The 23,355-nt window shown below is 36.2% G+C and overlaps 1 protein-coding gene across 3 annotated transcripts in view; it reads right to left on the reverse strand.

Moving 5' to 3' along the window:
* The window catches only part of strn3 (striatin, calmodulin binding protein 3), a 192,420-nt gene that overhangs the window by 67,467 nt on the left and 101,598 nt on the right, over positions 1-23,355 (reverse strand). For 2 of the 3 annotated variants that reach the window (XM_072267231.1, XM_072267225.1), the window contains 2 exons: positions 12,817-12,957; positions 3,937-4,070 (listed from right to left, as the gene is read on the reverse strand). In XM_072267231.1, the coding sequence (XP_072123332.1) occupies positions 3,937-4,070; positions 12,817-12,957 (275 nt within the window). The remainder of the gene's footprint in view (positions 1-3,936; positions 4,071-12,816; positions 12,958-23,355) is intronic. The other variant, XM_072267237.1, reaches the window with a different exon arrangement.

The following is a 23,355-nucleotide window of genomic DNA, read 5'->3' on the forward strand; positions in this document are numbered from 1 at the left end:
TTAGTTTAGTTGACTAATTCTGTTTAGTTTAGTTTTTTTGGGGGGTGGGTTTGTTTTTTTCCTATTTTTTTTTCTTTTTCATGTTTTTTCTCCAGTTTTTTTTTGTCCTGTTCATTCATTGTTATCCTACATGATTGGGAGTTTTGTCAATTTATACTATTTGGTTTTATAATTACTCATTTTAAGTATAACAATGTATTTCCAACAATTTTGTATTATTGCTATGTTATGTTTATATTTTATGAAACTAATAAAAAGATTGAAAAAGAAAGAAAGAAAGAAATGTCTTCTCAAATGCCACCTCACATGCAATATGACAACCCACAATCTAGAAGAGCCACAGAATGGACATATAGATTGCTTGATGTCCATTGTAGAGACTCTTACTTCTCTACTAGAAAACGTCAAGATTGGGCTGAGACAAATCTCCATGAGAGCCAGAAGCTTACTGACCACAAATGCAATGGTTCTTGTCTTTGATGTCTCAAACTGTGACCCCTAGAACTGATGGTGGGTGGAAAGAGCGATGAGGTCCATTGCATGCAAAGATTATTCAGCACTGTCACGACAACAACTTAAGGAGCCAAGGGTACACCCAGTCAAAGCCAAAAGGAAAAATTATCAAGGACAAAGAAGCAGTCAGCACCCACTGGAAGAACGTGAAAAAAATTAACTGTGAATTCATCCTTGATTCTATATTTCATTTTTACAGCTACCAGCTCCAATGACTCAGGCTCAATTATAATCTACCATGCTGTGTGGAGTTTGTACAATCTTCTTGTGGCTAAATGGATTTCCTCTACTTTCCGGCCACTTTCCAAAAATGCACGATGTAAACTAATTCGCCACTATGATCTGCCTCAGTGAGTGGCAGAATCTGGAGAAATTGATGGGATTAAGTTTAGGATTAGTTTCAGTGGGGGCTTGAGAGTTAGTAGTTCTGTGATCCTAAGATCTTAATTTCCTTGTCTTATACATTCCAGCCCCATGTCACATTGGAGTATCTGAAACACAAACAGTCCTTGGCAGCATAGAATCACACAGAACCAAAATGGCTCTTTTCAACACAACATGATACCATCTATGTTAATCTTATTTATCTACACAAAGTATGAACAGTTCTGATATCTTCTAACTACTTCAATTTTACATACCCAGGACTTGCAGGTATGACTTTACCATACCCTTACAATACAAGAAAATAAAAATCAAAGGTTCAGCATCAATCATTGATGTATGTTTCACCATCTGATTATAGATTTTGCAAAACAAGTTATTAAAACTTCTACAATTTTTGGTATTCACTGATAACTTTGCTGAAATACAAATCAAAATGCCATTATAAAGGATAAGTGCATTCCTAATATCTTCATGCAAATAAATTCCACTCATTTCAATTTAAAGACTTCTAGTTATTAATCCATCAATCACCAAATTATGAATTTTATACTTACAACTGCTATAGTAAAATCTTCTAAATGAACACATGTTGATAAACGCATTGTCAACTGTATCCTCAGACAGAATTTATTGTCGAAAGGGATGGAAGAGAATGAAAGATTAACAGTTGACACAAAAATTAATCCTTTTATTCTATGATGTACTGAAGTGTCGATTTTGCAGATAATCCCCATACAACGTGGAGATTCAGCAGCAAATGAATACCAGATATAATCTGTATCCAAAGCAATATTCATAACTTTAGGACAGCCCAAAGCAATTCAATGCCAATAGACTATCCTGAATTATAGTCACTGGTAGATATTAAATCTTTGGTGTGCAATAAAACCACACAAACAGCATTGATTTCAAAAGCAAATTGAACTATTCAGCCATGGTAGAATAGAATAAACATTGGCTGCAAAGGATTAATCAGCTTTTGCTTAAAGGATAGCAACGATTTTCTCTTGTCTACTTGAATCAGTAAGACAAAACACACAGTTGTAACATGCGCGAACACGAGGAATTCCGCAGATGCTGGAAATTCAAGCAACACACATCAAAGTTGCTGGTGAACGCAGCCGGCCAGGCAGCATCTCTAGGAAGAGGGACAGTCGACGTTTCGGGCCGAGACCCTTTGTCAGGACTATCTCTTCCTTCAGCTGGTCCTGACGAAGGGTCTCGGCCCGAAACGTCGACTGCACCTCTTCCTAGAGATGCTGCCTGGCCTGCTGCATTCACCAGCAACTTTGATGTGTGTTGGTTGTAACATCTGATTTACAAGACTGTGTGCAGATTTCCCGACTGCCACATAATGGAACTTTATCTTCTTAATTTGCTTTTATCATGCATTCACTACAGTTAATTACCACCTTTTCAGTATTGCCCTAGCAGTTGATTAGGTTTTTGTTTGCTTTCACAACCACTTAACTTACTTAAAATTTCAAAGAACATGAAGAGTAAGCTATATATATTGTTGGATGATATCAGGTGTAACCACATTCACTAGGGATAGTAGTTTGTAATACACGAAGAACCTGAGTGAAACACTTCTAAGTTTTTTCAACTATCTGACAAATTTCGTTGGTACGCCTTCTGAAAACGCAAGCAGTAATACATTTATTGAATTCAATTTCACTTACAATACAGTCATCTGTCCTCAGAACATCCAGGTGGTAAACTGGATATAATATTTGATTTACATTTTTATTTACTTAGTGATACAGCAGAGTAGGTCCTTCCGGCCTTTTGAGCTGTGACTCTCCAGCGATGCTCGATAAACCCTAACCTAATCATGGGAGAATTTACAATGACTAATTAACCTACCCAGTATGTCTTTGAACTGTAGGAAGAAACCGAATGACCTAGAGAAAACCCAGGCATTCCACAGGAAGGATGTACAGAGACTCCTTAAAGAACGAAGCCTGAATTGAACTCCGAGCTGTAATAGCGTTGCGTTAATCAATACACCACCATGGTACCAATAGGATATTATATTTAGCCATATAATAATTTTCTTAAGCAAACTAAAATGACTGAGGGAAAAACATTACAACAGGAATGGCATGTGTATTTATCACATAATATTGTTCAAAAAACCTTTCACAACATATTTAATGTTGATAAATAAAAGGTATTACATGGGTAGAATTACACATGACCCTTAGTATTTACCCAATTTGGAAGCAGTGCAGAATGAAATACAAAAAAACTTGCCAACATCTGTCTTAAGACACACCTGCTATGTATATGTACACTGAGGCAAATGTATCTGTTTGTACTGGGTTTGGAACAGGTTTAAGGCAGAGATAATGGTCAAGGGGGTGCAGAAATGCAGACAAAAGATGATCAGCCATGATTGTAATAAATATTAGGGCAGGCTCACACGCAAATATCCTGCTCCTAGTTCTAATTCATATATGTTCCCAATGCCCATCTACATGAGTTAATCAAATTCTTAAAACTGCAAATCTGCCACAATTACTGTACAACAACCACCTGGCCCTAAAATCCAAATTTTAGCTATGCAGAATAAATTAACTCAAAAATGTTTCAAAATACAATGCATTTAGAAGTAGATTCCAAACATTCAATATTTCAGCTACTTAATTTTGCATGCCATTTTTATCTTCATTATGTACTCTTAAAAAATTTAAAATCAAACATTTTTTATTTTCCTTGTTTGCTCAGAGATTTTCTGTATGACTGGTGATCGGACACCCAGTGGCCTTGCCATTGCTGATTTCCAAGAATCGCATTGAACTGACTATGGACAAAAGTCAAAATAGGAAAACTGCCAGATCTTTTGATGAACTTTCAGAAACAGCACCTATATTAGCATTGACTGTCAGAATTAGATCATAAATGTTAAGTATAATAATGCTTTTTGTATCAGTCTGGAAATGAACTGTCCTTCAGCTTATTGCTCTACAACGTTCATTTATTCAACTGCAAATAAACTTACCACTTTAAAAGAACTATAACCAATATACTTACATCATAACTGAAGTCTGCATCATTTGCTACTGTCAAGTCTGCAAGGTCACCAAGGCCCAAAAAACTTTCCAGCACATCATCTGGACCCATAATAAATGATTTTCCAGTTCCAGATGGAAATGTAAGTGGCTCAGCTGTTTTGGGAAAAAATATTTCATGTCAAATAAGTAAATTAGAAAAGTAAAAAGATTATAATATTATCATGTTTTTTTATATTTTATTTAAAACTAGTCTGTTTTAATTTCTCAATGGTCAAACGGTCTTCGAAATACACCTGCAAAGTATCATTATTTTAAGCTTGCCATGCAAAGTCCAGATACTTCGCAATGATCTATCTAGTACACATACCAGAGCCAAGTTTGTAGAAGTATAGTATCCTATTCTTATCTTGGAGAGGGGAAACAAGAAAAGAAAAATTGGAAAAAAATTCACAAAATGAGTCGTTACATCAAAATAACTCCAAAGTTTTAAATACTGCTGGGAGGAACTAACTTGGACAGCAAATAAGACATAAAGTTGTATTCTACTTGTACATTATTGTATACAAGATAGTAAAGTAGAAAAAAAATCATTCAAATTATGTGTTTTTATCCTGGCTTCCTGTTTTTTTAAAAAGACTAGACTTAAGCATTCTCTCTTGCTTCTCTGAGAATACACTATTGCACTCAAGGATGCTACTGGTTCCAAAAATGTTGCTGCTTCTCATGATTATCATACATGAAGCCATTCCATGCTTAATTTTTAATTTAACTCAAACATAAAACTAATAGAGTGAAATGAAAATGTCTAAGTTTAAGAAAACCAGAAACCAAGGCAAAACTAATGATGAAATCAAATGTGAAACTATGAAAAAGCACAAAAGCCTGAAATTTTAATTGAAACACTACTACTCATGCAGACCTTGCATGCAGCAAATGTATTCACTTTGAAAAACCAGCCATTCAACACACACAATGACTGGGGCAATGCTTAAAATCAAGTGAGTGAAGAAACACTGGTAATCTACTGTGAAACATATCCTCAAACACAAATAAGGAAAGTGCAGTCTTTAGGAACATCCTTGCCTTCTCAGGTACTACCAGGTTATCTATTTCTATGTTTGACATAGCTGAATACATATTAAATGTAACCATGCTCTTCAGTTTGACAAGTAATTATTATATTGAACAACCAGGACACAGTACAATATCTACCAAAGTGAATGTCTGCGTTTCACCATTTCTTCATAATTATTGCTGCTATGTTGGCTGTGGACTAAAGTAGGTAAGTGAAATAGGGAGCAACAGAAAGGATTTCTTAGCAGAAAATACATACTCCATATGACAGGAGAAAACAAAGTAAAATAAATCAAAAAACAAATAAACCAAGATCATTTTCATCACATTCTAAATATCAGTTATGAAGCAAGTCAGAAGCCAAGAAACATCCTTGCTAGAAGAGGTTATTTGAGTAAATACCATGAGCATTCTTAACTCCTTTAAATTTTACAAAGATAAGAGATTAACTCAATCATACAAAAAATGTTTCAGTTCTTCTGTTGCTCCAGAGCAACTTTTGCTCAGATGTCTTTCCCAAATATTCTATGTTCTCTGCTCTATATAAGAGGCATCGCCAACAATGCAAAATACGTTAAATGTCGTTTTCAATTACAGTGATTTGCTGCTCAAAGCACTGGAGAGATTCATACTTGCGTATCAGAGAAATACCATTTTTTTAAGAATTAACAATGGGGATACGTACACAAAGGTAGAATATCAAATTCAGATGCAAAATATGGTCTGGAAGTAGTCTCCACGATTACACAGGTTTCACAGGTTTGGAAAACAATTTTAACATATTCAAACAATTTTTAATGGGATATACAGTGCATCATTTGTATCATTAATTGTAAGTAACAAACTATATCATGCACCTCCATAATCTTAATTTTCCACTCTTAAATTGCTTTATTGATTTTGGTAGTTCTACCCAGTAGAGTACAGTGCTTTGGATGTCAGAAAAAATGTTTTTACTACAAATCTTAAATTAGCAGCATTTGCAAGTGGACTTTAAAAGTCTACTTCAGATAAACGTACAAAACCAAGCAGCAAATTGATTAGCTTGATTTTGTTATTTGGTAAACAGAATACAATTACTGAATTGGTGTGGCAAAGGAGTAAGCTATTTAGTTAGTCCAGCCCGCATCAGTTGTTTAGTGTACATTTCAGTCCCATTCCTCCCCTCTTGCTATTTTCCCTGAAGTGCTCATCCAATTTATCTTGACAGCTCTGATATCATAATTTCCACCAACCTAAAAGGCCGCAAGCTCCAGAACATAATCACTCTCCTCATCAGTTTACCTCATTGTATGTTTGGCACATGGGCTCCTGGATCTGGAACCATCCACGAATGGGAACAGCTTCTCTCTATCTAACCTATCTAAACCTGTCATGATTTTAAGCACCTCTATCAAATCTCTTCTCAACTTTCTTTATTCCAAGGAAAAAAACTCTTCTTTACAAGCCTTACATTGCAAATGAAATCCATTTTTTTGGGAGCAATTCTAATCAATCTTTCCTGCCACATCTGTAAAGCAATTTCCAGAATTTCCAGTTCAAAGCAATAGGCTTATAGTTTCAAGGTTACATACTTAAAGTAGAATATGGACTTGGAAATACAAACATTTTGCAGTCCACTGATTCTATTCATAACTTGAAGGAAAAAGTTTTAACATTATACTTAGATGTGAGCACCATGCCCACTCATTAACCACATTCTTCAAAACCAAAAAATATGTGATATTCACTGCAGTGACAGCAAGGCCAATGCAAATGAAGTTTATATTCTAGGCATGGAGATACCAGGATATACATTTCTTTTCTTGCTTCCACTACAAATATTATGACTTGAGATGTCCAACATGTTTGGTAAAACCTATTTGATAAATTCAAAGGTTGGCCAAGTTTGGAGGACAATTCAGAATTATGATCCAACAAGCATTATTTATTTTTTGCTTAGGTTTTGATCGAGTGTCAGTCTCTTTAAAGCTCAATAAATATGCTCAAAGCTTAAAGGGCAGCTTAATAGAAAGAATCATGCATAAGGCTCATGCTGATACAAAGTTTGCTTTTAAAATCAGCAGTTTCCAAATGCACTCAAACTTAGTAACTGTTTCAATATATACATATTGATAGTTCATTTTTTCAATTTAGTCAAGCAGAAAATCAAAATTCAGTCAGTCCCAATAACTCAAGTATAGAATGCATTGAGGAGCTGATCTGCAAAAGCATATGAAGGACAGTTGTAAAATCTTTGCAGTGTGGCAACTTAGCAAGATATAACAATACAATTTGTGACCTCTCAGAAATGCTTGATGCTCTTTCGTAAAACCTTTAATGATTCTGCTATGATCTTGAATGTAAAAGCAATTCTTACAGCCACATTAACATGCAGAACCTCAAAAGTCCCGGATTGAATCTTAACTTATGTGGATGTCAGCTACATGAGCAATTAAACTCAGCAAAACTGACAGAGAATTCTTCTAATTAGATAGCTTTTATTTACTTATCGTCTAATAATTTTCAAATGATGCCTACTGGAAAGTAAATGAAAGTGATTGACAAGAATACCATCAAGTTCTTGCAGACAAATAATCATTTTTCAAATTTTTTGAATATTTATTCAATAAAAAATTATATCAAACAATTGCCATTACATATTTTGTAAAAATAACAAACAAGGGATTAAATCCACAAAACATGCAAGGTACCTTATAAAACAAGTGAAACATTAACTGGAAGTAGGTACATTGATTGAAACTAGAACAAATGGCTGTTCAAAGTAGTATAAAAGGCCCCTTGGCTTATCTTGTCTTGGTGGCTAAAAAAGAGCTATTCAGATTAATCCAACAATCTAATTCATTAAGTTTTGGCACTTCAAAAGCAAAGCAATAGCTTTTAATAGGCAGTGATGTTTGCTGCCTCTAGTGTTCCTTTCAGGAGATCACACCATCATCTTTTGAACAGATTTCTCAGCTCTCTTCTCATCCAATCAATAATCATACATCTATTCCCTATTACTACTAGGTTCTTTTTATTCATTACTTTACATAGAATCAAATCTCTCCTCAGCCTTTCTGTTCAGAAGGAAATAACACCAATCACTGACTCCTTTCAGCAAAAGTACTTCAGTCTTGGCAACATTGTTCAAAATTTCTTGTTCTCTCTCCAGTGTAATTAATCACCCTACAATACAATGAAAACAATTGTCCAGACTGCTCTACGAGTTGGCTAACTAGTGCTTTATAGAGTTTTAACTCGTCTTTATAGAGTTTGTTCATTCACACAAAGTTAAAGTGGCATCACTCAGTTTAGCCTAATGGCCTATGCCAAGTAGGGCTCCAGAAAATCTGCTCATTGAATTCAACAAGCTAATCCTCAATGTCACAATGCCAAGTTGTTTTGGTTTTCTTTCACATTGGAACATGCTCTCTTCCAGCTGCTCAGGAATAATGTACAGGGCCTCAGGATTCATACCAGCAGGTTCATGAACAGTTATTCCCCCTCAACCATCAGGCTCTTGAACCAAAGGGGATAATTACACTCAACTTCACGTGCCCCATCATTGAAATTTTCCCACAACCTTTGGACTCACTTTCAAGGACGCTTCATCTTATGTTCTCAATATTTATGGCATATTTATTATTATTATTTCTTTCTTTTTGGATTTGCACAGCTTGTTCTCTTTTGGACAGTGGTTGAACACTTAGATTGGTACAATCTTTCTTCGATTCTATTATGGTTATTATTCTATTCTGGATTTGAGTATGCCCACATGAAAATGAATCTCAGGTATATATGGTGACATACAAGAACTCTAATAATAAATTTACTTTGAACTATGAAACCTAGAGTAAACACAAAAGAAATCTCCCTCTTTAAAGGTATAAAGTATTCTGCAAACAGTAAATTACAATTGAAATTTGACCACGTGAAAGGTTGAGTTTCCTTTTATTCTTCATTTTATAATAATCACACTGAATTATAATAACTGTATTCCATTCAGTCCTTTAAAATACAAAATTAGTTAGTTTCTTGGCTTTCAATTATCCTCAACTTATTGCAGTTTCAGTCCATCTTCTAGAACCTAGGACAAATACACAAGCAAGATTACAGTCTTCAATGCACACAAGATGCTTTATTGTTATACAGTACTTCCTGTGCAACACATTGGCATGTTTAATTGAGAAATATTAATCCAAAGTGACATAAGGTCAATGCACGGGAGCAATCAATAATACCAACCCAGAGAAAAGTGTGTTTTCAAAACTGCATCTAAAATTTATGATATCTGAAAATGCACAAAACAATGACCACTTGGGTCAGATTCTTGACATTTTACCAATGCCAACAAAAAGAGATCTGGACATGAAAAGAGAAAATTGGAAAAGAAAATTTTACATGGAAAAATTAGAAGAGGGATTGTAAAACTCAAAATTAAAACTAGCTAGTGTTGATTAATTTTCCAGAAATCTACACAGGACCATATTCCGAAAAAAAGAATTAACCTTTATAGGCAAAATGCAAGACATGTTAAAAATTATAAATAAGTACCTGAATTTCAGCTTGACAGAGAAACATGCACAATTGAGCCTGCTTGGTACACCTTAAATGGTCTTACAATCTGGAGTATTAATTTAAAAATCCCAGTGGCTGTGAACCTCAACCTTAAGATAGGTCTTACAAACTTAGAGTTAACAAGAAAGTCACAATTTTATTAGAGAAATATTGGCTTCTGAACTGTCTATATAGCCATAGTGTCAAAATGTCAAAGCAAGAACTATTGAAAGTTATGAAATATTAAATTATAGAAATGCCACTTATTTCATGTATTTTGTGTATGTTGTTTTTTCCCCCAGTATTCAGTATGTAATATGATAGTTCAATCAAATTTCACAATCAGTAAAAATGTAAGTACTCAATTAAAATTGTATCCACAATGAAATCAGTTATACTTAGTTCAGCTTCCAGTATGCTATTGACCAGAAGAATATATTGCTTAAAACAAATTCCAACAAGAACATTATTAAAATATACAAAAGCTTCCGAATTAAGTCCCATAAGACATATACTATGTTCTCAAGGATATTATAATGAATAATTTGCATGATTGAGACACAAAATTTTTGATTGTGTCTCCATCACACATGTTGAGATTATGCAGTACAAATGAATAGTTATTAATGTAGTAATGAACATACTTATTAATGAACTTATGAAAGTACTGCATAATCTGCATAATAGTACTGCATAAGTGTGACTAATATATAAAGAGAGCACTTCCAGAAATAGAAAAAGCAATGCATATGGTGGAAATCTAATTAAATCGCTACCTTGAAAATTAATATCATTTCTTTACTACAAGAACAATAATCCGAAAAAGTAGGTGGTTTGTCAGATCAGATCACAAACAATGACTAAAATACATAAGCATATTTAAAAGCCAGTCCTGGAATTTTTGCCCATAGATTAATAACTTTCTTTTCACATTCTGCTAAAATTTACTGGAAGCTGTATGGCTATTTAATTAAATGGTATAGGGACATTTGTAACAAAGTACTATTAAAATTTCCAAGGTAAAAAGAACATGTGAATAAAATATAAAGTTTAAGTCATGGCTGCACAACTCTTATATTTGAAAACTTAATGACTCAAGTCTCACTGCAGGATGTAAATGACTATTTTCGATTTACTTAAGTGATTTAAGCATTTTCTATCATTGTCCTTACAAAAGTGATGGCGAGCCTCTTTCTTGGACCACAACCTTTTTTTATGATGGATATTCAGAGGAGACAGGTGGGTCATGCACAAACCACTGCTGTCTGAAAATGGTTTCAAATTCATCAGTTTTATCTTTTCCACTATCATATGTCATGTTTTCAAAATTTCTGCTCTTGCTAGTATTGTATAAATAGCCACCAACATTCACAACAGAAGATGGCAAGCTAAATAAGTTCAACCTGATCCAGGAATTCATAGCTGCATTTACAGCATGTGTTGGTACATGCAGCTCCTGACATGTCTTTTTACATTCATATCTGAAACAAGATTAATCCCTACACTTCGATTTGATGGTGATGATCAAAGAAGAGAGTGATAGGCCATGGTATCAAGCTTTAGTTTCTGGATGAATTCAATATTAATGCCTCAAGGAGTTTTATTGATTCCTAACTTCTAGAACTGCTCTGTAGCTATACTACTTAATATAGAGGTGTTGCCAATATACTTTATACTTTATTGTCGCCAAACAATTGGTACTAGAACGTACAATCATCACAGCCATATTTGATTCTGAGCTTCACAGTCCCTGGATTACAATATTAAATATTAAAGATATTAAAAATAGTTAAAATTAGTAAATATTAAAAATTTAAATTATAAATCATAAATAGAAAATAGAAAAATGGGAAGTAAGGTAGTGCAAAAAATCCGAGAGGCAGGTCCGGATATTTGGAGGGCACGGCCCAGATCTAGGTCAAGATCCATTCAGCAGTCTTATCACAGTTGGAAAGGAGCTGTTCCCAAATCTGGCCGTACGAGTCTTCAAGCTCTTGAACCTTCTCCCAGAGGGAAGAGGGATGAAAGGTCTGTTGGCTGGGTGGGTCGTGTCCTAGCTGGTGTTTATGACTTTATTTCTTCAAGGAGCTAGCTACTAACAATACTTGGGAAGGCAAATAGATTTACAAAGGGCTGACTGGTGAATACAAGGTCAAATACAATTTTTGAATGAAAATCTGGTAGTTTGCTCTCATGTGGAAATAAGATTCCATGATTTGCACAGGGAAACCTTCCAGACCAGGTTTCTCGCAATTAACAAATGAGTCGAGCTTGCAAAGAACCCTTTATTGTGCAAAAATTAATTGTGGGAGGAACAGTTGCTGTAAACATGAAGGAAAGAAGTCAAAAACTAGTCAGTCTCCTCCCACTAAGTATGCAAAAAACAGATCAAGTATAAAATCTGAACCTTAAAAGTCATTCATCCAATAACCATTTTTGCCAGATGGAAGGGTGAAGGGTCTTGTATTTTTAATTTTAAATACACTGCAACTACCAAAGATTCTATTCCATTAACGCAATCAAAAAAACTTGAATGTAACTGTTGACATAGAACTATAGAACGTTAGAAAGATAGCATATAAATGTATTCTTTACTCTTTATTATGGCAGTTAAAGCCATTGTTAAGTGGTAAATTACGATAAATAAACCCCTTCATTACAGGAATGTTCCCTAAATGGCGTAAAAGGATATATTTATCTTTCAATCAACACGTCAAGAAACAGATGCTTCATAATGGTATTGTAGCTCCCACACTCACTTGAGTACATTCCAACAAGTATTACCTGAAATACTGGATTAAGGTGTAAAATCCATACTACCAAACTCAAAATGTAAAATCACAATAAAAAATTAAGACTTGAAAAGTATTCATCTACTGTATTTAACAACAATCCAGACAAAAATTCACTTCTATAATAGCAATTTCTTACAGGATTTCATCACTGACTTATTGTATTATGAAGTGAAAACATTGATTCCACTCCACATTAGAACAGGTTGAAATTTGAGAAAATCTTTGGGGAGCATGAATTAAATTTATGATTCTATTTTGTAATGTAGTTAGAAGCAGCCATGTCTGTCAGTGCAATAAACAGGTTTACAAGATCAGGAAACTGATGCGACATACCTATTTTTCAGATTCTCAATGAAAATGTGTTGTTTATCTGTATTAGATTAGAACTGATGGATATGCTTGCCAACACAATTATGTTGGGATGAAAAGAAGATACCAACAAAAAATACTGACAGCTGAACAGGGAGATACAGTAACAATTTTAGTTATACCTTCTTCTGCTCTTGAGCTGTCATGATCAGCCAGTCTGGAAGGGATTGGTCTAGACTGAATCATGGTTCCAGATGGCATGTGAGGCAGCTCATCATCTCTAAGATCTGCAATCATATCCTGAAGTTTTGACCTGTTTACCCCTGTAAATGAAAGCCATCACAAACTGTTCAGTCACATATTTACATTCCCGTTTGTGTAAAATAGGTACGATGACTACATCTCTCTTTGTTCAGGTGGTCAAATTAAACACAGATTCATTCATTCTAACTTGTGAAAGCAGTCCAGTCTAGATAATGGCTCATATATGAATCCATTCTCAGACATCATTAAACAATTTTACCCAATAATCTTTACATCACATTATAGAAATACAGCATGTACAATTTTAAAAAAACTGAAAAACCCATGTTACTGTTGAATAATTTAAATAAGCTCATTGATTATGCTTGGAAAGCAAAAACAAAACAAGGAACAAATCACTTAAAATATGAATGGAAAACAAATTAAGTTTTAAAAAATGTCTTAGACTTTACTCTAGGGGTGCAACCAACTCAAACTTCAACTCTGGGATCACAATACTCAACAAGTGATCAGCCTCCACCATCACGATCACACTTCCCTAGCGTACATATAATGAGAGCAAAATACGAAGCAACTATTACTCTTTCCCTTTGTCTTCATTTCCTCCTCCTATCCTACCTAGATCCTTCACTAAAGCAAACTCTAGAAACCTTTCTTTTTAGTGAAAGAGCAATACCACTAGTAGTAAATTATATTTCTCAGATAACAATTACTCACCAGAGTAATTCCAATCTTCCATGGCATGTCTTCTAGTCTTTAGGTTTGTATTATACTACCTCATGATCCAGAGGCTGAGTGTAATGTCTTCAAATCCATTTATGGAATTAACTTCCAGCACAGGAATCTTCAAAGGCCAGAGGAACTTATGCACCAAATAACTTTGTGGATAAAAGACGTAGAAGGTCTCTTGATTCAAATCGCTCCTGGGGCCATCTGACATATCCAATGGAGTCCTCACACTCCAAGAAAGCACTGTCAGTTAAGGGATATGAAACTGAGGAGTAAGATCCAAAGACTGAAGGAGTTCAATCACCAAAAACAGAGGAATGGACTTAAGGGCTAAAGATTTTCTTATTTAGAAACGATCAGCAGAAAGTCCAAAGAAAACATAGTAAATAATTGTGTGCAAATGCATAGCAAGCAACTGCTCTTCCATATTTAGTATTGGTGCTTCTAGGCTCATTCTAGCATGAAATAAATTGGCAGTCGTAAAAGAACAAGACATTGCCAGAAAGATCATGAAACAAACATCCATGAACAGGGTTTAAGGGAAGAGACATTCTAGACAAGGTGAAAAAAAGATAGTTTAATTGCTGTATCAATTAATTGATAGCATTTGAGTCATCCTTTGGAATCTTATTAACTATTAAGAGATGGAACGCATATATACTAAGTCCCATACATTCTTCACAGGCATAGCTTCTCAAAAGCATGTAAAATCTTAAATCAAATTATAACTAGAACACATTTGCAAGCCTTCTGCAAATTTCCATCTTCTCTCTAATAAAAAAGAATATTCCCAGGCTATAATTCCAGCATGCTTAGAGATCTTTTTTAAAATGAACATTAAGTGCTTACTTCCAATGTAATCTAACAAATGAAAAATCCTCAGTTCCTTGTACCACAAAAAGCAGTATCTACCAAGAGCGAAACATACAAGAATGCTACTCATGTTTCCATCACCCAAAGAACAGCATCAATCACAGAGATAAGTTTCAATGCTTTTCTCTGCCACTAAGAAACAGAAAGCCAAGCAAAACTACTTCCAAAACAATATTTTTTTTTTGCAAAACAACTGCAAATGAATATAAAACTAATTGCTGTTTTAGCTCTCCCAATAGCACCCGACACATGTTAAAGCTAAAAGTATCAAGATATTTCCACATTTAAGTGGTTTTACTGTAGTCAGCAGATCAGTGGCTGAAAGATTCCTACTGATACTGAGCTATTGGGTGAGGAGGAAAGTGGAAAGTTAAGTTCCAAGTCCCAATGGTAATCCTTCAACACCCATCCGAAGTAAATATGTGCATGTCAGGAGTAAGTAGGACACATGTGTTCCATCCTGAACAGTCTAGTCTGTTGAAACTATTACAACTCACAGATGAATAATGCTTACTTCAACAAAAGTTAGCATCTTCAAAATATAAATAAATCAAACTTGGTCAGAGAAAATTCCAAAACACAAGAATGGTGGCTTAAGCAGATGAGATGCAATTCCAATATATAGCTTTGAAACCTGCCAAATTGATGATATCCTAAAATTGTCACACATTTTTCTTACACAGTAATCATCAGACTATGTACTCAACTCAGCAAAATTACAGATAAGAGATATCACAATTTAGAAAAGGAAGTCATTCAAGCCTATGCATGTTGAATCATTAATTTTATTCATTGCACATAATTTCCAAACTATCACATGTGGTCCAATATCTAAATACTGCGGTTAAACCATTTCATTGAAACATGATGCTGTCTTAAAAATAAATTACTTCTCATCAAGCAATTTCAGATTTGTAGTATAAAAATTACATATCTATTTAACTGTAGTACTAGTTTTCATTTGAAATTCAGTGTCTACTTCTGCTGGATTAGCAGTGGCATATATTGTTAATGTAAGAGTATGCACTGATACTTTCACTATCATATACCATCTTCCATTAACATCTCCCAGGGCCAGTGTCTTCAAATGCCATCTAGGAACACAGTGCAAGGTACGTTCTCTTCATAGTCAGCTGCAGAGAACTCACAGGAATGCACTTGTCTCCTTTCCTTACTTGTAAAGGAATAAAAATGAATAACCGGAGTTTTAAACATGTATTATTAATAACTGTGCATGACCAGAATATTACTTATTACACTAAAAGGTGCCCTAGTGATCAATATGACCTTGGAACTCTCTTGATTTGAAACAGTATTACTAATTGTACGAGGAGAAATGCTTCAATAAATTTTAATATCTACCATATCAAATAACATATACCTCATAAATTCAATCCAATGCAAATCTCATTCTATTACAAAAGAGATGTAATTGATGACCAACAAAGGGATTTTTGTATTTATGTTTCAAAGGCAGTATGATGAACCTTAATTTGAGAAGTATATGTTACACCAATATTTGAATATCTGAACAACATTCAGACTAGATATCAGGCCCAAAAACAAAAAAAAATTGTTCCTTTAATATGTACTTCATAACCTGGTCCACTGGTTTGAGAGCCATTTAACCACAGCCTGCAAGTCAGGTAAAATAAATGCAACACCCTGACGTACACTGTAATGGTTCATATTAAAGTCCAACAATAAATCAATATTCTAGCCAAAAATCAATTTGAAATACAATGGATATATTTTTTTGCCTCTGCAATTCACATACATTTACAAATAAGATCATAACACACAGGAGCAGAATCACACCATTTGGTCCATCGAGTTTGCTCTGCCATTCCAACATGGCTAGTTTAAAGCAATTCCTCCTCACTTCTGTTCCAAAAGGACATCCCTCTATTCTGAGGTTATGCTCTCTGATCCTAGGCTCCTTCACTATAGGAAACATCCCCTCCACATCTAATCTATCTAGGCCTTTCAATATTTAATAGGTTGTAATGAGGCCCCGCACTACTCCTCATTTTCTAAACTCCAGGAAGCTTAGGTCCAAAGCCATCAAAATTTCTTCATACATTAAATCTTTTGTTCCTGCATCTGGACCCTTTCCAATGTCAGCAAATTTCTAAGGGGCTCAAAACTGCTCACAATACTCCCAAGTGAGGTCTGACCAATGCCTTATAAAGCCTCAGCATTACATCCTTGCTTTTATATTTTAGTCCTCTCAAAATGAATGCTTGCATTACATTTGTCTTCCTTACAATCGACTCAATCTCCAAGTTAACTTTTAGTGATTCCTGCACGAGGACTCCCAAGTCCTTTTGCAACTGATTTCTGAATTTTCTCTGCATTTAGAAATCACTCTACACCTTACTCCTTCGACATATATGAACATATATTCTGTCTGCTACTTTTTTGCCCATTCTCCAGATCTGTCCAAGTCCTCTGCAGACTCCCTGCTACCTCAAAACTAACTGCCCTTCCTCCCATCTTTGCATCGTCCATGAGCTTGGCCACAAAGCCAACAATTCTATCATCCAAAGCATAGACATATAACACAAAAAGCAGTCCCAGCACCGAGCTCTGTGGCACACCACTAGTCACTGACTGCCAAACAGAAAAGGCTTTCTTTATTCCCATTCTTTGGCCTCCAGTCAGTTGCTTAATCTTCTAATCGTTAATATTTTTGCTGTAATACCATCCTGTTTTGCAAGCTCATGTTCGACACCTTGTCAAAGACCTTCTGAAAATCCAAACAATCCACTGACTCTCCTTTGTCTATTCTGCCTTAAATAGAAGAAGAAGAAAGCCCTTAACTCCGAGTGGGGTCATCGGGACGCCATCATGATGGCATTGTTTTTTTTTTTAGCAGGGTTTCTTATTTTTACGAGGCCGAGTTGCTAGCTTGATGCTCAACCCCGCACGGATGGAAAGTGTGCAAGGGAGCCGGCTGGATTCAAACTCGGGAGCCTTTGCTCCGAAGTCCGGCGCTGATGTCATTACGCCACCAGCAGGCCGATTCTGTCTGAAATATTAGACAATAATTCCCCTTAAGGAAACCATGCTGAAACTATACTTCAACCTATTTTATCATGTGCCTGCAAGTATCCTGAAACCATATCCTTAATAATGGACTCCAACATCTTCAGAACTACTGAACTTGAGCTAACTGGCCTAGAATTTTCCTTCTTCTGCCTCTCTCCCTTCTTAAAAAGTGGAGTGACATTTACGATTTTCCAGTCTTTCAGAACCATTCCGAATCTAATGATTCTTGAAAGATCGCTGCTAATGCCTCTACGATCTCTTCAGCTACCTCCTTCAGAACCCTGAGTGCAGCCCATCTGGTTAAATGACCCATCTCCCTTCAGACCTTTTAGATTCCCAAGCATATTCTCCGTAGTAACAGCAACTACTATTTCCTTCTGCTCCCCAATATTCTTGAATTTCTGACATCCTGGTGGTGTCTTCCATAGCGAAGACTGACGCAAAACACTTATTCAGTTCATCCAACATTTCTTTGCCCCCCATTACTACCTCTCCAGCATAATTTTCCAGTGGTCAAGTATCCACGTGCGCCTCTCTTTTACTACATATCTGGAAAAATCTTTGGTACCCTCTTTTATATTATTAGCTAGCTTACCTTCCTATTTAATGTTTTCTCTCCTTATGGCTTTTTTAGTTGTCTTTTGTTGGTTTTTAAAAGCTTCCCAATCTCTAGTTCTCCAATAATTTTTGCTATATTGTATGCTCTATTGTGCTTTTATCCTGTCTTGATCTCCGTCAGCCAGTTGCTTCATCCTCCCTTTAGATCCCTTTTTTGGGATCTACCTATCTTGTACCTTCCAGATTGCTCCCAGAAACTCCCAGAACATTCCTGTTCTGTCATCATCCCTATTAGTGACCTTTTCAATCAATTTTGGCCAGCTCCTCTCATGCCTCTACAGTTCCCTTTACTCATCTGTAATAATGATACATCTGAATTTGACTACTCCCTTTTAAACTGCAGGGTGAATTATGTCATATTATGATCACTGTACCTAAGGGTTCCATTACCTTAACCTCCCTAATCAAACCTGGTTAATTACACAACATCCAATCCAGAATTGCCTTTTTCCGAGTCAGCACAACCAGAAGGTATTCTAAAATGACATCAAATTCCTTCTCTTGGGATCCAGCACCAATCTAATTTTCCTAATCTTTCTGCATATTGAAATCCCCATGACTATCATAATAGCCTTTTCTATCTCCCATTGTAATTTGTACCCTACATCCTGGTTTGTATGGAGGCCTGAAAACAATTCCCATCAAGGTATTTTTACCCTTGCAGTTTCTTAACTCTACCCACAAGGACTCTATATCTTCTGGTACCACATCACCTCTTTCTAAGGATTTGATTTCATTTTGTACCAACAAAGCCAAACACCCCCTCTGCCTAACTGTCTGTCCTTTTGATACAATGTGTATCCTTGGGATGTTAAGCTCCCAACTATGATCTTTTAGCCACGATTCATTGATGCTCATGCCAAGCCCGCCAATCTCTATATGTGCTACAAGAGCATCTACCTTATTCAGTATTCAGAGTGCATTTAAATATAATACCCTCATTCCTGTAATCATCTCTCATTTCAAATTTGCCCGTTACCAGAATTAAATTCTTAACCCTTTCTAAACTACATGCTACATCTATGTATATAGCAATTGCCCTTTCTCTGTCCAATCACTCCAGTTCCCATGCCACTGCCAAATCATAACTAATGTACTCATTCATTACTCTTTTCTCTCAACATAATTTTTTTATTATTAGAACCATAACAGCAATATTATGCTGTTAACTAAAATTATTTCTCCTCACTCAGTGCTAAATGTACTATGCCTTCCCTCCGTTGTTTCCTGGACGAACTACTGCAAACAAAATTTGAACACGGTAAAAATTCACATTTCCAACTAGAACTAATCTGCTTATCCATTACGTGAGTTAGAAGAACCCAATAAAACTACATATTGTATTCTTTGTTTCATTCTACACTTGTACAGTTTAAGACTCTTAACAGGTGTACCAGAAGTCAATATACAACTCTCACTATTTTCCTCAAGTCTTTTCCTAATTCCACCCATTAAGTGTCCACATCCAACATATCTCCTTGCTTATTCACTCACCATTAAGGAATTTCCTCCTTAAATATTATAGTACTCATTTCAATATGACATTTCCCCATCCTTCCCAAAGAGAATGTATAATGTTAAATGAGTTTCCAACTGCTTTGCAACACCACATCAATAGGAATTACTGCATAATACCTTCCCGAGCTAATTTCTTTATATTAGCCAGATTAGCTAAGTTTAACTACAAATGGACGTCCTCTGCAACCTCAATTTCCAGTATGTGTAAAATCTGACAATGAAGTAAACACTTATTTTTCCCCATTCATTTCCAGGATGAAGATACAACTGAGAAAGCTATATACTATCCATCCTCTGCTGTGATTGGGTAGGGATTTCAAGAATATAGACTGAATGATGAAGGAATGGTAATGTTTACCCAAGTCAAGAAAGTGCAAAACTTGAAGGAACCCATAGATGATGGTATCCCAAGCGTCAGGTGCCATTTTTCTTCTTGCTGATGAAGACTGCGAATGAAGGATATGGTGAAAGAGGAGCCTTCCCGAATAACTGCATTGCATTTTGAAGTCAGTACCCATTGTAGCCATAGAGTGGGTACTGTAGTGCAGACTATGAATGTTCCAAATGGTGGTTTGAGTGCCAACAGACGATGCTTTGCTTTAGATGTTCTTGGAGCACCACTTACTCTGGCAAATTGATACAGGTGTCCCCCGCTTTTCCAACGTCCGCTTTACAAAACCTCACTGTTACGAAAGACCTACATTAGTTCCCTGTTTTCGCTTTCAGAAGGTGTTTTCACTGTTACGAAAAAAAAAGCAGCGCACGATAAAAGGCAGCGCGCGCTCCGCGCAGCCGCTCTCCCCCGGATCCGGAACTGCCTTTTAGCCAGCATTGCTTTAACACATGCCTCTGAGCAGTCGTTTGCAAGATGAGTTTTATGGTATCGGTAAAGCCTGAAACAGCTCGTAAGGGTGTTACACTGAGCGTAAAACTAGACATAATTAAGTGTTTCGATCGTGGTGAACAAAGCAAGGACAAAGTGAGTTTGGCTTGTGGAAGCTGAAGAACATGATGTTGAAGAGGTTTTGGCATCCCATGACCAAGAACTGATAGATGAAGAGCTCCACTCACAACACACTGGAGGAACTCAGCAAGTCGGGCAGCATCCGTGGAAACAATGAGTCGACGTTTCGGGCCGGAACCCTTCGTGTCAAGAGCTGATGCAATTGGAAGAAGAAAGGATAACAATCGAAACCGAATGCAGTAGCGAACTGAACGTGAAGCAGCTGCGTGAGATTTTCGCTGCAATGATAAAGTACAACTTTAATTTTGAAAGGGTACTTAGGTTTAGGGGATATTTGCAAGATGGTTTGAGTCCTTACAAAGAACTGTATGACAGAAAAATGCGCAAGGCTAAGCAGTCAAGCAAGCCTTCCACATCAGCCACAGCAGACACCGAACCTCGACCTTCGACATCGAGGCGGGCAGTCATAGGAGAAGATGAGCTGCCTGCTCTGATGAAAACAGACGACGAGATGACACCCCAGTGTCCCACCACCCCAACCCCTGGGCCCTGGACAGATACTGATTCGCGGAGAATGCAGCGGTAGTCGGGAGGCACACAGCACATCTTTAAGAAAAAAGCCAAAATAAACATGCTAATTAATTAGGTGCCACCCAACACGTAACTGTCAGCCTAGATCAGAGACGACGCAATCGGAAATCGGCACTGATCTGGGCCTACAAATACGTGTTGGGCGACACCCAATTAATTAGATTGTTTATTTCGGCTTTTTTCTTAAAGATGTGCTGTGTGCCTCCTGGCTACCACTGCACCGCTGCATACTTCGCGGCAATGTATCGGTCGGCAGCCTGGAGGGTGGGGGCCATTGCACCACCCCAGCCTGCGATGACTCAGCCTAACACACCATCATCAGTGTGCTCCGCGCTTTCCCAATTCCGATAAGTGATACTACACTGTACATACATTATTTCTACTTTATATAGGCCGTGTATTTTTACATGTTATTTGGTACGATTTGGCAGCTTCATAGCTTAAAGGTTACTGGAGAGCACTTGTGCCGTGTTTTTGCCAACAGTGCTTGCGTGAGATTTTCTGCCGACGGTGCTTGCATGAGATTTTCGCTACGGAGAACAGTGCAGTAATGATTGTGGAAAAGTATTTCTACTTTTATATAGGCTGCGTATTTATCATCTCATTCCTGCTTTTACTATATGTTACTGTTATTTTAGGTTTTATGTGTTATTTGGCATGATTTGGTAGGTTATTTTTGGGTCTGCGAATGCTCACAAAATTTTCCCATATAAATAAATGGTAATTGCTTCTTCGCTTTACGACATTTTGGCTTACAAACCATTTCATAGGAATGCTCTACCTTCGGATGGCGGGGGAAACCTGTAATATCCTATCGCACTTGTTATATGCTTTCTCGATTGTGAAAAGAATTGCTGAATGAAGCAAGTCACTTGCTGCAGGAGATCCAGTATCTAAGTTATTCCTGTAGCCACAATATTTCAGTGGTTAGTTTAGATTTTGGTCAATGTTGACTATCAGAAAATCGATAGAAGACTCAGCAACTCTTGACCTGTTGGAGAAAGTCTATGCTTGGCATTTTTATATGACAAATGTTACTTGGCACATATTATGATCTATATTTTAGCTAAGAATACTTGAAATTATACAGTGCTTCATTCTTGGAGGATCTGCAAACAGAATTAAATATTGCATGATCCTCACTGAACATTCTCACATATGATGGTATGATGGAAAGTTATTAACAAACCATTTAAAATTGTGGTGACTATTAACTCCTGCAGCAATGTCCTGGGGCTGTGAAGATGATCATTAACAGCCACAACCACCATCATTAGTGTGAGATACAATTCCCACCAAGGAGGAGCTTTCTCTTCAATTTCCATCGACATCAGTGCTAAGAGGACTCCTAATGCTGCTCTCTGTGAAATACTGACTTAATGTCAAGGACAGTCATTTTTCTTTCATCTCTAGCTTAGATTTTTTACCCATATTTGGACCACGAGTGAGAAGCAAGTGGTATTAGTAAAAGTCAATTGAATATTCATGAGATTAATAAAGATATGCTGCGCTTCACAGCACAGTCAAGATCTCATACCATCACTTTGTTGATGATTGAGTATAAACCGGTGGATTGGCAATCGCTTAAATTGAAATTCTCACGCTTCTTTCTACTTATGATACATCATAGATATAGTATTGAGGTCATGTACCAATGCACCATCCCATTAAATGAATGACACTAATTTCATATTGCTGCTAAACTGTAATTTTAATTTCCCTCTAAAGTAAAACCTGGAATTGTGGCCAGAAAAAAAAAATGCAATAATGAGAAACCAGTCTCTTCTGCTAAGCATTCTGCATACCATACTGAGTATTAATGGCAGAAAAATTTAAAATATCATGGGTACATATGACAGCTACAATGAGAAAACCAAGACTGAAAAAGATAAGTTTATTGAAGTGTTTTGTACAATTACATCCTAATGTTTTTTTTAAATCAGTTGCAAGCAGTTAATTAGTAATGGTCACCTTCTTTGATTCTATTCATATAAGATTTTAAAACTGATAGAAAGAATCATGTTTAGAGTCAAAGAAAATCTTATGCTTCTCCACAATTAATACACAATTCCTGTGAATTAACTCATGTTCATTCACCTCCACAGTGATCCAA

The sequence above is a fragment of the Mobula birostris genome, chromosome 1, assembly GCF_030028105.1.
Source record: "Mobula birostris isolate sMobBir1 chromosome 1, sMobBir1.hap1, whole genome shotgun sequence".
In the NCBI taxonomy this organism is placed as follows: domain Eukaryota; kingdom Metazoa; phylum Chordata; class Chondrichthyes; order Myliobatiformes; family Myliobatidae; genus Mobula; species Mobula birostris.